At 41.8% G+C, this 14,139-nt stretch overlaps 1 protein-coding gene across 2 annotated transcripts in view; it reads right to left on the bottom strand.

Annotated features, from left to right (window-relative positions):
- Window positions 1-9,065: 9,065 nt before the first annotated feature.
- AHCYL1 (adenosylhomocysteinase like 1) overlaps window positions 9,066-14,139 on the bottom strand; it is a 41,190-nt gene continuing 36,116 nt past the window's right edge. The window contains exons 12-17 of one of the 2 annotated variants that reach the window (XM_068966677.1): window positions 14,011-14,105; window positions 13,833-13,931; window positions 13,363-13,431; window positions 12,841-12,919; window positions 11,604-11,724; window positions 9,066-11,100 (exon numbers count right to left, since the gene is read on the bottom strand). In XM_068966677.1, coding sequence (XP_068822778.1) covers window positions 11,094-11,100; window positions 11,604-11,724; window positions 12,841-12,919; window positions 13,363-13,431; window positions 13,833-13,931; window positions 14,011-14,105 — 470 coding nt within the window. In that variant the 3' untranslated portion in view covers window positions 9,066-11,093. Of the gene's footprint in view, window positions 11,101-11,599; window positions 11,725-12,840; window positions 12,920-13,362; window positions 13,432-13,832; window positions 13,932-14,010; window positions 14,106-14,139 lie in introns of those variants that run through there. The other variant, XM_068966676.1, reaches the window with a different exon arrangement.

Below are 14,139 nucleotides of genomic sequence, written 5' to 3' on the forward strand. Positions count from 1 at the left end.
GAACAAAATCAAGTTCCTACACTAATGAAGAAAGTGAAATGATCTGTACCTGTGGGTGAGCCAGACAATGCGCTCACAAATAAGTGCTGAGAAGAAACGAAAGAGAGTAAGGCATTGGAAGGTGACAGTGATTGAGGTACAGCTGGGCTATGTTAGGCAGGCTGCTCAGGGAAGGAGGGGCTGAGAGTGATTTAGAATGAGTTCTGAAAGAAGTGAGGGAGAGCCATACCAATATCCATGGAGGTAACATAGAGGGACCAGCTAACTGCAGAGCCTCCTAGGTGGCTTGGCAGGAACTGAGTGAGCCAGGAGAACAGTAGGAGATGAGGGCCATGTAAATGCAGGGGGCAGATAAATACAGGGCCTAGAAAAGCATAGAAAGTACTCTGGATTTTATTTTAAGTAAAATGGAAAACCATCAGAAAGTGTTGACCTGCTGCTGCTTTTGGAGAAAGGATTGGGGTGTTGCAAGAGTAGGTGAGGGAGGACAGGTTCAGAGACTATATAGATGGAAATGATGGTGTCTTACGCCAGGTTGGAACATTGGGTTGATGTGGTATTTCTGTATTGTGTAGGTAGATTTGCTGAAAGACTGGAATCCTATCAGCAGGATAGGAAGGAATAAAGGATGAGTCCTAAATTTTTGGCTTGAGCAGCTGGGTGGGTGGTTGTATTGCTTATTAAAATAGAGAAGTCAGAGGAAAATAGGTTTGGAGGAAGATGAAGATGTCTATTTTGGACATGTCATGCTTAAGATGCCCATTTGACATCTTAGAGGTGATGTGTAGTAATTACCTGATCCTGTGTTGTGAAATCCTTAAAAGCATTTTAGTTATCCTTGTTTCTCCAGAACTACATTTTGGCTGCTCAGTTCTTGGAAAGTCATTGTGATGCAACTCTTGTATGATTTCTGCCAAGGTTCCACCTGGTAGTTGATTTAAAAGTCTTTGTTGCAAAATAATGAATAAATCCCAAGCTGCTATGTTGGTACTTCCTCCTACCTATGTTCCTGTGCTTTGGTTCTGTTCCTTCTCAAATCCAGTAATATATTTTATAAATTAGCATTTCATCCAAGCTGAGCTGGTTCGAGCTGATAGGAAAAACTAAGGAATTTGCAGGAAAAGGACCAAAGCTGAGAGAATTCTTAGGTAATACCAGCAAACCCCGCACAACCGAACACCTGACATCTAGTTTCAGTGACCACAGTTTGGTCATGTTCTAAGACTGACCAAAAGCTTAGAAGCTTTGATCAAGTTCCAAGGCTTATTACCACAAGTTGTATCACCCGGGGAAAAATGTAGACCTTTAAACAGTACACTATTTCAGCTACATTCAGAATAAGGGATATTTTGATTTAGTAATTCCACTTAAAATTTTGTTTTATTATTTTTGGCTGTTGGCTGCATGGGGCCCTTGTAGCACAGGGGCTTCTCTAGTTTTGGTGCAAGGGCTCAGTAGTTGTGGCACGCTGTTACACCCCGATATATGGGATCTTAGTTTCCCAACCAGGGATTGAACCTGCATCTCCTGCATTGGAAGGTGGATTCTTACCCATTGGACCACCAGGAAAGTCCCAGTAATTCCACATTTAGTGATAAGTTCTAAGGAGATAAAACTTTAGACAAAGATATTGTGTGATGATTTTCCAGGCAGTAATATTTTCAATAGTGTAAAGTTGGTACAACCTAATTTGAAGAATAGTCAGTAAGAAAACAGCTAAGTAAGTAATGGGGCAAGCAAAAGATTGAATATGGAGAAGTCATTATTTATGTTTAATATTAAGAATTTTTAGTGGCATAGGAAAATACTTATGATATAATTGAATGTACAGTTGGTTCTCATGGTGCTTGTGTTTGTGTGTGTGTATAGAAAAAAAGACTGGAAGGAAATACACAAAATTGTAGTAGGTTTAATTTCTAGATGGTAGGAACAACATTATTTTCATTTCCTTCTTTATACTTTTCTGTGTTTTTGAAAATTTTATTATTAAGGTGCTATTTTTTGAGGTATAATTTATGTACAATAAACCACATATGTTTGAAATATACAATTTGATACGTTTTGACATATGCATAAACACATAAAATCATGACCATATTCAAGACAAGAACTTCCCTGGCGGTCCAGTGGTTAAGAATCTAGGGTAGATGGGTTCAGATCCCTGGTCTGGGAAGATCCCATATGCTGCAGGGGAGTTAAGCCTGTGCACCAAAGCCACTGAATCCCACAGGCCCTAGAGCCATGCTCCACAGCAAAGAGAAGCCACCACAAAGAGAACTCTGCACACCAAAACTAGAGAGCAGCCCCTGGCCACCACAGTTAAAGACAGCACAGCAACAAAGACCCAGTGCAGCCAAAGAGCAAAAACAGTTCTAAAAAGATAAATCCATCACTCCCAGAAATTTTCTTGGTAATCCTCTCTCCTACTCATTCCTGTGTCCCTCTCCCATTCCAGTTAACCACTGTTAAGTTTTCTGACACTACCGATTAGTTTGCGTTTTCTACAGTTTTACAATAACAGAATCATACCATATGCATTCTTTTTTGTCTGGATTCTTTCACTCAACATAATTATTTTGAAATTCATTCATCTTGTTGCCTGATATCAATAGTACATAAATAGTATTCCATTGTTTATCCAATCACCCGTTGATAAATATATGGGTTGTTTCCAGTTTTTCTTGCTTGTTTAAACTCAATATTGAGAAGTAACATGCCTTTTTAAAAAAATATAAGAATTGTCCCAGGTTGTGTGAAAATATTTCCTGAATGAAAGCAGGGTCTCCAAGCTGTGATTAACACAAGAATTCTAAATTGGAGAGCTACTTAAATTAGTACCACTTTTGAGTTCCAGAGAGTACTCACTCCACCCTGGGAAAAACTCCTTGAACTGTAGTCCATGTGGCATTTGGTAGGAAGAGGAATCTCCAGTGCGAAGGAGCTGAAGTGGAGCTGGTGAACTCCCCCTCCCTCACTGGCTAAGACACTTTCAGAGAAGCACAATTCAGTCAGTAGAGGGTAGAAGTTGCAGAAGTGCCTTGATGAATTTCCAATCTTCTTTCCGCACCTACAAAATGAGGATAATACCACCTCTCTCTGAGGCTATGGATCAAATGAGCTAATTTATGGGAAACCTTTTTTTAAAAATAATAAATCATTGTTTTCAAAAGAGAATTATTTTTATTACCAAGAGGTGATGCCTATGAGAAGGCCCTTCCTTTACCAGAAGCGGTCATGGTTCAAGAAACCAGAGGAAATGAAATTTCAGGTATGAGCTATTATAGCATTGTAGGTACTGTAAAAACATAGTAGTTGTTCCAGCTGGGCTCTGTAGAAGGAAATTGGCACATACTGTGTGTCTATAGAGGAGAAGGAAATGCCAACCCATTCCAGTATTCTTGCCTGGGAAATCCCATAGATAGAGGGGCCTGGTGGGCTATGGTCCATGGAGTTCCAAAGAGTTGACATGACTTAATGATTAAATCGGAGAAGGAAATGACAACCCACTCCAGTATTTTTGCCTGGAGAATCCGTGGACAGGGGAGCCTGGTGGGCTGCTGTCCATGGGGTGGCACAGAGTCGGACATGACTGAAGCGACTTAGCATATGCATGCATTGCAGAAGGAAATGGCATCCCACTCCAGTATTCTTGCCTGGAGAATCCCAGGGACAGAGGAGCCTGATGGACTTCTGTCTATGGGGTCGAACAGGGTTGGACACAACTGAAGCAACTTAGCAGCAGCAGCAGCAGTGTGTCTATAGGGTGTCAGATACTGGGCAAGGTGCTTCACATTCATACATCTATGAACTACCAGCAGCCAGCTTTCCTGGCAGTAGAAGAATAAGAGCCGCAGTCCTGGAGGGGGATTTTGAGCAGTGCATCAGCATTACAGTATCCAGGATACACCACACATTAGTTTCCAGTTCTGTGTAGCAAATTACTCTAACAGAGGACTAAAACAAGTGTGGACTCCTATCCCAAGGCCACAGGTGTGAGGCTTTGTGCCAAAGACATAGATATGGAGCCCAGAACCAAGGTCATCTCTGAAACTGACTAATCCCCTTTGTAACCATTGCCAAAAGCCCCCCTCATCATCACTAGCCAGCTTCTTGACCCATTAGTCAAAAACACCCACCCCAGTACTCACCCTATATAGCACCCTAACGAATCATCTAATGCCACCCTTCCAGCAGGAATTTTCTCTTGAGGCTATGAAAATTGGCTACTAGCCCACGAAAAACATCAGCTCTCCCTTGAGCTAGCCCATTGCTGTAACAGCATCACCCACTCTAATAAACTCTATTCTCCTCTCATTCTGCCTTGTGTCTGGAAATTCTTTTCCAACCTGTGTTCAGACCGCCACGGCAAACAACTTTCCTGGTGGTCCAGTGGTTTCAGTCTGCCTTCCAATTCAGGGGATGCGGGTTCAATAATCTCTGGTCGGGGAACTGAGATCCTATATGCCAAGGGACAACTAAGCCCACAAGCTGCAACTACTAAGCCCATGCACTGCAACTAAGACCTGATGCAGCCAACAAAAACACAGCAGACAACAGCAACAACAAACCCATTTATTATCTCATAGTTTCTATGGGTCAAGAGTCTGGGGATGGCTTAGCCGGGTGCCTCCAGCTCAAGGTTGTTATTCTTGACATTTGTTAAAATGTAAAGACTTTATTCAGGACAACTGTGATAGGTGTCAATGCTACTGGAATAGGCAAGAGGTTGGGCTCAACTCCAAGTATGACGAAGACAGCTGGGAATTTGTAGCCAACAAGTGGAATGAAGGGGTCAGTGGGAAAAACGTTACTCAGAGGAGACATCAAGGGTAGGAGAATTCTTGCTAAGTTAATTGAATAGAATTCTTGCTGAAGACAGGCTAGGGTGATCAGATAGCATGGGTACGGGATGGGGAATATGATCAGATAGCAAGGGTGAAGGGATTTTTGCTAAAGTGACCTAGCTGGATCCTTGTTACAACTGAGCTATGCAAGACGGGGCCAAGGTCAAGGCCTAGTCAAGAAGAAAGGTCGGAGGACCCTAACTAGAGTTTGGTCAAGTGGAGAGTCTGTCAAGGTCTCTCCTGAAGTTATAGTCAAGCTATTGGCCAAGGTTGTGGTCTTTTCTGGAGGCTTGATTTGGGGAGGGGAGACCCTGATGCTGGGAAAGATTAAAGGCAGGAGAAGGGGACGACAGAGGATGAGTTGGTTGGAAGGCATCACCGACTCAATGGACATGAGTTTGAGTAAGCTCTGGGAGTTGGTGTTGGACAGGGAGGCCTGGCGTGCTGCAGTCCATGGGGCTGCAGAGTTGGACACGGCTGAGCAACTGAACTGAACTTGTCTATGGAATGCTGCTCCACATCCCCATAAGAGTTATAACATCATAAATTATATATGTGTATTTCCTAAAAATTTGAAATATTCTCAATTTTAAAACACAGGAGTTTCAGAGAAGGAATTGTGAACCTATTATCCTTTGTTGGCCAGAGACCCTGTGCAACAACCAGACAATGTGAGAAAATTCGCCATCTGGTGGTTGCAGTGGAGAACAAACAAAAACAATAGAATAAACAAAATACCATTATTAAAAGTTCCAATTGTGTAACTTCCAATACTGCATATATACAAAAAATTGACTGCATCTTAAAATTGATTACTAAGTTTAAATCGATTACACACTCTATATTGGAGTCACAAAATTTTTAATAATTTTAAAATTATTATCTTTTGGCCATGTGGTTACGTGGGATCTTAGTTCCCCAACCAGGGATCAAACCCCTGCTCCCTTGCATTGGCAGTGCAGTCTTAACCATTGGACAGCCAGTGAAATCCCTTAAAATACTTTAAAATTGCTTTATTGGTTTGCTGAGACTTCCTGAGCCCAGATTCTTTACCGTCTGAACCACCAGGGAAGAAAAAAGCAGTTAATCCATGGTGCCTCAGTGGTAAAGAATCAGCCTGCCAATGCAGGAGACAGGGGTTCAATCCCTGGGTCAGAAAGATTCCCTGGAGAAGGGAATGGCAACCTACTCCAGTATTCTTGCCTGGAGAATCCCATGGACAGAGAAGCCTGGTGGGCTACAGTCCATAGGGTCACAAAGAATCAGACACGACTGAAGCAACTTAGCATGCATGCACTTACACTAGAATACTCTGATATTTTCTTTTTTTTAGAACGTCATGTATATTTAAATGTGCGTACTTTTTTAATTGGAGAATTGCTTTACAATATGGTGTTTTCTCCCATACATCTATCTACATAAATCGCCTATAGGTATATGTTTATGTCCCCTCCCTCTTGAACCTCCTTCCCACCTCCCACACCATCCTGCCCCTCTAGGTTGTCATAGAGCACTGGATTTGAGCTCTCTGCATCATACAGCAAATTTCCACTGGCTATCTAATTTTACATATGGTAATGTAGATGTTTTAATGCTATCTTCTGATGCTTTCATTCTCTCTTTTTCTGCTATCACAGAGACTTCCTCTTCTTACCTAATAGAACGCAAGTCAAATGCCTTCAGGGAGCTTCCCAGGTGGTGCTAGTGGTAAAAAACTTGCTTGCCAATGCAGGAGACATAAGAGATGGAAGTTCGACTCCTGGGTCAGGAAGAGCCCCTGGAGGAGGGCATGGCAATCCTCCCCAGTATGCTTGCCTGGAAAATCCCACGCACTGAGGAGCTGGTGGGCTACAGTCCACAGGGTCATAGAGTCGGACACGACTGAAGCGACTTAGCAGCAGCAGTAAATGCCTTCAGACATATCTTTTCCTTTATCCCTAACATAACCTTTATGCCTAGGGTCAGCAAAGTCTTTACATTGAGGACTATTTCGGACTTAGTGGGCCATTTGGTTGTGCCTCTTCAACTCTGCCATTGTGAATGAAAGTAGTCACAGACATTACATAAACTAATGAGTGTGGTTTGTGTTCAAAACTTCATTTATGGACACTGAAATTTGAACCCCGCCTGGACTGTCTGACGAAGGCAATGGCACCCCACTCCAGTATTCTTGCCTGGAGAATCCCACGGATGGAGGAGCCTGCTGGGCTGCCGTCTATGGGGTCGCAGAGTCGGACACGACTGATGGGACTTAGCAGCAGCAGCAGCAGCAGGACTGTTTGAATCAGAACTAGATTCTGAAGAACTACCATCTTCTGAGACACTAGTACATATACTGCTCGGACAATCAGAGAAAGAAACTGCATAAAATTCACTGAAAAATTCCTCACTCAAAAGTTCACGATGCCCACTTTTGAAAATTTTACAATAATAATTTTGTGTTAATAATATACACAAGGTTGGAACAAAAACCTAACGAAGCAAAATGTGAATAATAACGACAATTGTTAAGTTGTATAATGAACCCTTGATCAATTTCAAGCTCTAACAACTTTGCATGGTAATGTTAATTGTGTCACTCTCTAAAAACGTATTGATGTCGTCTCTGGCCAATAACATTCAGGTAACAAAAGGCATATTAATGTCTCTGGTCAATAATGTGTTAAGAAGCATTTTACAGAGAAGTGCTCTGAAGTTACTTATATATCTCATTCTTTATTATTAAACTGATTCATTTATATCAGTATATAGTTTCCTCTTCTGTTCAGAGCTTTATAAACCATTACTTGGATGCTCAGATTTTTCCAGATCTGCCCAGTGTCAGTCCCTTAAAGATCGTTTTCTGTGTCCTTTTGACATGCAATCATTTTTTGAGTACTTCCTTGCTTTCCTGCTCTTCATGCACTTCTGCACAGCCACAGAATCAGCCATTTCTCCAGAGTCCTCACTCCTTTAAGTGGAGAATGTAGAGCTTGAATCTGGATGCTAGGAGCATGCACTGCACTGGGGGAAGAGGGGGACTGCTGCTCCAAGGCTCACTTAGTAGACAGAGCCAGGGAGCGTTTGTACATAATCCATTCCCCTATTTCTTTATGTTGAAATTCATGAGCTCACACCAAACCCTGTAGCTCCTATTCAAACTCAACACTAGAGTTTGTTCTCGTCTCTTCCCTTTCTAACAACTCCTCTAAAAATCAGAGAGCTGGCTTTCATTAGCCTTAGTGTTTCTTCTGGTTTAATCAAGTTCCCTGTTCCTACACAATCCAACATTGCCATCCCTTTCCTGCATGGATGTCCTCCCCATCCAAGTGTAGGGAGGCTCCCAGCACTAGGCCACATCCCAGCTCTCACCCACACATCCCAGGCTGGGAACCCATTTGGATAGCAGTGCTACCTAATGTTGAACTGTGGGTAAAGGAAGAGATCCTCATTTTCACTTGTATCCCAAATATCTAAAACAGATTCTAGTGCATGGAAAGCAATAAAAGACACTTTGAAGAATTAATTTTATAAAACTGCACAGTCAACAGTTCATTTAAATACTTTATATTCAAATACTTAATTTTCAAATATTTTCCCATAATAAACTTTTTATAAAGTTATCAAACAGATTCAGAAACAGTTTTTTAAAAACTTAACTCTAGGCAACGTGAAGTTTATATTTGGATTTATTTGCATGGATAAAACCTTGCAGAACTAAAAACATTCATTTTACCAATCTGCACTGCAAAATCAACATTGTTTGGGATCAGTTAAATAAAACAGAAAGGGTATTATTTTGAACAATATTAACAGATACACTGTTAAATCAGAAAATATGGAGACTACTTCAGCGATGGATACAGGTATGGTGTGGGGTGGGGATGGGCTTAAGCTTACATAACTTTGGAGGCGTTTTTTAAGAATTAGGTACAGGGTCTTATGAAGGAGACTGTGTACCTGAGGCGGCCTGAATTTTAGGCAGCAAGTTGCAGGAACGAAGTTAAAGTGAAAGTGTGTAGGCCCAATGCTGGGCACAGAGCAGACACAAAATTTAAGATATTACTGAGGAACTCTGCCTCTAGCCTCTTCCTCTACATACTAGGTCCTAAAAAATCTCTTAGATATTGCTAACTGACCAATGACTTGTCCCATCTTGGAAAACAGATTCTAAATGAAGGTGTTGTTCAAACAAGAATGACACAGGATTCCAATAAGGTCTTATCATTTTAATTGACTTTAATGATTATTGCTCATCTGCAAGGATTAATATTGCATTCATTAAAAATCATTCAATACAAAATAAACTTGTTCCTCCTAAGTTGCTCTCCACATGCTCCCTCTGATGCCAGACATTTTCCCACAGTGTCCTTTGTTACATGGCTTGACAGAGACGGAGCCCTTATCGAGTATTCCTATGGACACAGTAATAGATATGGGAGCAGGGGGCAGGCCAGAGGGCAGCAGGACCTGAGCCCCTTCCCTCTAGCAGAGCTGACATGATGGATACCACTGTTGGCCAGGTTATCTCCCCTAAAGGATGTGCTGTTCTGATTGGCTGGTTAAATGCCCTGGGAAAAGGGCTTGAACTTTTAGCATCTACAGAGAAGAAAGCATGGTTGCATTGGCAAGGAGTGGGAAGGGGCAGGGTAGGGAGAAAAAAGAAAGGGAAAAAATTTTTGGCAAGATCACTGTCCCCTGATAGGAAGTCACAGAGTGGAAGCTTTCCTTTCTTATATTTCTGTTTTTAATTAATGCCTGTCCCACTGATCAATAACAACAGGGAAATGAAAATTTCTAGTATCTAGCACTAATGCCTGACCCAACTTTGAAGGATCACAAGCTAGAACAAGTTGAGGATTTAGAATCCTGGATAATTATGCATTTAAAGCTCATGAGCATAAAGCTCGTCTGACCATGCAGAAATGCTGGTAAGCAGGGTTCATGGCAGGGGAATATATCATCTCTCTGATCTCTAAGAGAGCCTTTCTGGGGATTCTTACAGAGCGTGAGCCAGGACATACCGATTACTCTAGGCACAAACTGCCCTTTGAGGTCTCAGTTCACACACTTTCTGTGTCACATGTAAATCAAAAGTGGTACTGCTTCTGTAAAACTAAAGTTATATGGGGCCTTATGTCCCAGACAAGTTAAACAGAGCTGATTTCCCTCACCCTGGCCCAATTTAGCCTTCCTCCTCCCATCCACACCTACCTCCCTTTAAATATTTTAAATTGCAGAAGCACAGCTGATCAGAAATTTGCTCTTAAGGAGAGTTCAGTGCTATATACTGACTAATGACTCAAGAAATTTGCTTCCAGCACAAGCTGATGGGCAGAGCTGATAAAATCCGCTATTATGGCCACAGTTCATTGATGCTACGAACTATGGGCTAGAAACTGGGATTATCAGAGTTTGAAATCAGCATTTCTCTAGACTCAACTCTGCACTTTTAGCTCCAAAGGTTCAAAAGATAAACTGATAACAACTAATCACTCAAGCAGCTCCTCAATATTAAGACTAAACGTTTTTCTTACTTAAAAAAACAAACAAAAAACCCTAAAACAAAAACAGAAATAAATGCTAGGGGACAAAATTCAACTTAACAGAACAGACTGGTTAAAAACCTGGAAAATGAGAGGGTCTGGTGGGAAGTGGAGGAAGGGCTGTACTAAATCCAAGTGGGCCTACTGGATCTTAACAAGCAACACTCACTAGTATACATCTCTGAACCAAACATACCACCTTTACACAGGAAACAGGGCTTGGAATATCTAGGGGAAATTAACATGCACCACCTACATCTAACCTACCTGCCTGGTAGGTACCATCCCTGCTCCTCTGAAGAAGTGAAAGAGCACTGATTCCAGCAGCTGAGAAATGGGCTCTTTTAAGGCAATTTAGACATTGCAGATTGTTCCACACAGACGGTACCTTAGCGTCTCCTATTAATAAGGTACCCAATTAAGACTATTAAGTCCCCAGAAATGGAAAAGAAAGGATCACCTTTCTGGGCTGGGAGAGTAAAATCCTTCTTTAGTGACTAGGGTGAGAAACCTTTAATCTCAGTTTCATCTAAAGAGCCATGAAGCAAGTTCCTGTGTGGTCTGTAGAACTTGGATAATGAGATGAAAAAAAAAAACAAGAAAGAAATTATAGGGAAAAAAAAATCAAAAGGAAAGGATTAAGAAGAAAATAAAAGTTATCTTAAAAAATATTTCTTTTAGAATTGTGTGGTTCATGTGTTCTGGTCCTTGGTAATATGGTCCATCAGTATCTGTAAAGAAAGAGTGACTGGTTAGCACCTGTGTCTTCCACATCAGAGTTCCAAGAGGAGAATCAAAAACAGAGAACACTCTCCAGGGTCTTCCCTTGCATAGGCCAGGGATTCCTGCAGTCATTCCCCAGGGATCATTTCTCACTGTGTTTCCACAGGATTTCCAACAATGCCATCTCTAGCTTTCTCTCCTGTTCCCTAATAAGTCAGTGATTTTCAATGTGACAATATGTTAGAATAATCTGAAGAAGTTTTACAAAATAAGCCTGGGCCCCATTCTAGACTAACTCTATCAGAATCTCTGAGGGGGAGGCTCAAGCTCCAAAATTTTAGAAAATGCTGACTTCTTCACATCTACTACTAGATAAATAATTTCTCTGTTTACTTTTTAGTGTGGGGCAGAGTTCTTGTACATTTCAAAATCAGCTATAATACTATTTAGAAAAGTCTGCTTGGTATAATATCAGGGAGAACATCTTTTCATTTACTTTCCCCCGAGTTACCTGTAGTAATTGGGTTTGAATGGCCCATTTTTGTTGAGTCCCAGATATTTTGCTTGGTCATCTGTCAGCTCTGTCAGGTGGGCATCAAATGATGGCAGGTGCAAGCTGGCAACGTACTCATCTAAGAAGAACAAAGCAGCAGGGAGCAAACTCCATATAAAATATGCCTCTCAGGGCATAGCCTCCCATTATTTCATCTGAAGCTTTCTGAGAGAGAGGACAAGGCTTGGAATAACACTGAAAGAATCTAACTTGGAATATTTGCCTAATTAAAAAAACCACTCAACGTTGTCTTTAAGGTATCTTTCAGTACAATCAGAATGTATTATGAAAGCCATCTGGCAGAGTGACAAAATAGGGCAACTTGTACCGCCCCATTCTTCTCTGGCAAAGCTTCTGGGTTCACCTCAATGGCCAACATAACACGTACTACCCTCACCTTCCTGCAGCAATTTCCTTAGCTGAACTATAGTTAAATTCTGAATCAAGGTGGATCCTAGTGAGCTCAAAAGAGTTAAGTCATCAACATTTACTTAGGGTAAGATCCATAATGGCCTCGAATCTTTGGATCATGGATTTCTAAGGCAGCTGGCACAACTGTATTAGTTTTCCATAGATAAGCTTCCTGGGCTTTTACCTTTATGAATATGGATTAAAAACCAAAAAGCAATCGGAGGTAAGCTGCTGCAGGGGACAAGAACAAGGTGGTTTTTAGCTTTAAGAGGACAGGGGTTTGGGCTGACGAATGAGAGGGGAGAGTGGCATCATATCTGGAAAGGTAAGGATCTAAAGCTGATGCACTAGTCACGTAAACACAGCACGGCTGACCGCTGGAATGACAGGAGACTGTTTACATGTCTGATAGAGGATGGACAATAAAACCCGTATTTGGTTTCTGTTTCTTCCATTTTGGTCCCGGGCTGTAATCAGTGGTAGTTAAGTTTACTCAACTTCATAAACTACTTGCGATAACAGCATCTACCCTAAACCACTGTGCTAAAGCACCTTTACTCATTAGCTGTATTTCTTGCTACAATTTTGCAATGTATGTATTCTCACCTTACTGATAAAGAAACTGAGGCTCATGGAGATTAGAACTTGTCCTAAGGTCCAAAAACCATTAAGTGCCAGGAGAGGGATTATAATCCTGACTCTAAATCCAATGCTTTTCATGATACTCATTTTACCAAACCACGCAACAGTCTAGGGATCAACACAGGTTTCCGTTTCCACTCACCCATTTTTTTAGGGAGCAAGTATACATCTTGTTTGTATCGTCCCTCAGGCGCATTATAGAGTTCTATCAGTGCCAAAGCCTAAGGCAGGAAAAGTGGGTCAGAAAAGACAAAAACACTTCTTAGGGACATTAAAATAAAACTAGGTTTAACAGGATCTTGGGGTAAGTACTTAGTGAACTACCACAGCGGCAGCATCCAGGACTTCAACTGTAATAAACACCAGCACACATCATAAGAGGATTTATTGGTGCTTTTGTTTTAGTTCCTAATAAAAGAACAGACTAAATACAACTAAGCTGGAACACTGTATTCCTAATGAAAATAGCTAACGCAAAGGAACACAAACACTGACTCTACCTAACTATTATTTTCTATACTTGAGAAAGCCGAAATCTTGACAACCTGTAACTTGAAGAAAACAGGTTGCTAAGAACATAGGAGGCCACGCTATCACTGGAACTCGGATCTAGGCCCAGATCCAGTCATCTCAGTGCAGGCTGGGCTGATATTCTGTCACGTACCTGTGTCGTAGCTGTGATGGACAGAACAAAGGTGGGAACCGTGGAGCAGCTCAGATTGAGCAGGCGACCCTGAAATGTTGAAACAGAGCCCTGGGGTGAGTTGTGTGATCCCTGTCACGTCACGAAAGCTAGGCAAATGCAGGAAAGGACTTCACACCCCTCTCGACTCAGCTGGTAGAGGAAGAAGTACGGTTCCAAATCAGGACTCTGGGTTTTATCTTATTTTCTGTGAGTCCATCTGAGTCTGACACACTGATAAATCAGCTGTGGTCAGAAAGCAGTGTGTGGTTTAGTAAAAAGTAGATACTTTTTGAGTGATTCTATTTTGGGGACCAGACTATATTTGAGAAATACACTTCTAGCCAAAGATAGAGCTCAGGGAAAAGCAAGCCGAACATGTTTGCCCTGCCGCCCCTCCCCCAAGGGTGCTAAGCACGCTGCTGTGCTGCCCGCGCCCACAGTATATGCACCTCTGCCAGAAGAACGACACGCTTGCCGTCCGGCCAGATGACATGGTCCACCTGAGAACGTACTCGCTCCCATGTCAGCTCAGGAGTGCGGAGGCTGGTCTGAAAGGAAGAGAGCACAGTTGACTGGCTATAATGGAAGAAGGAGAAAAGGTCTAGTAACAGGTAAGAGAAACCTTACCACATCGATTTCTGTGTTTGAGTGGCCCATATTGCATACAATACAACTGTTTTTCATGCGATCCAAATGCTCCCGTGTCACTACATTCTTATTTCCTAAAAGTAAAATAGAGTAGCTGAGGAAAGAGAT

This window comes from Capricornis sumatraensis, chromosome 2, assembly GCF_032405125.1.
Source record: "Capricornis sumatraensis isolate serow.1 chromosome 2, serow.2, whole genome shotgun sequence".
Classification (NCBI taxonomy): domain Eukaryota; kingdom Metazoa; phylum Chordata; class Mammalia; order Artiodactyla; family Bovidae; genus Capricornis; species Capricornis sumatraensis.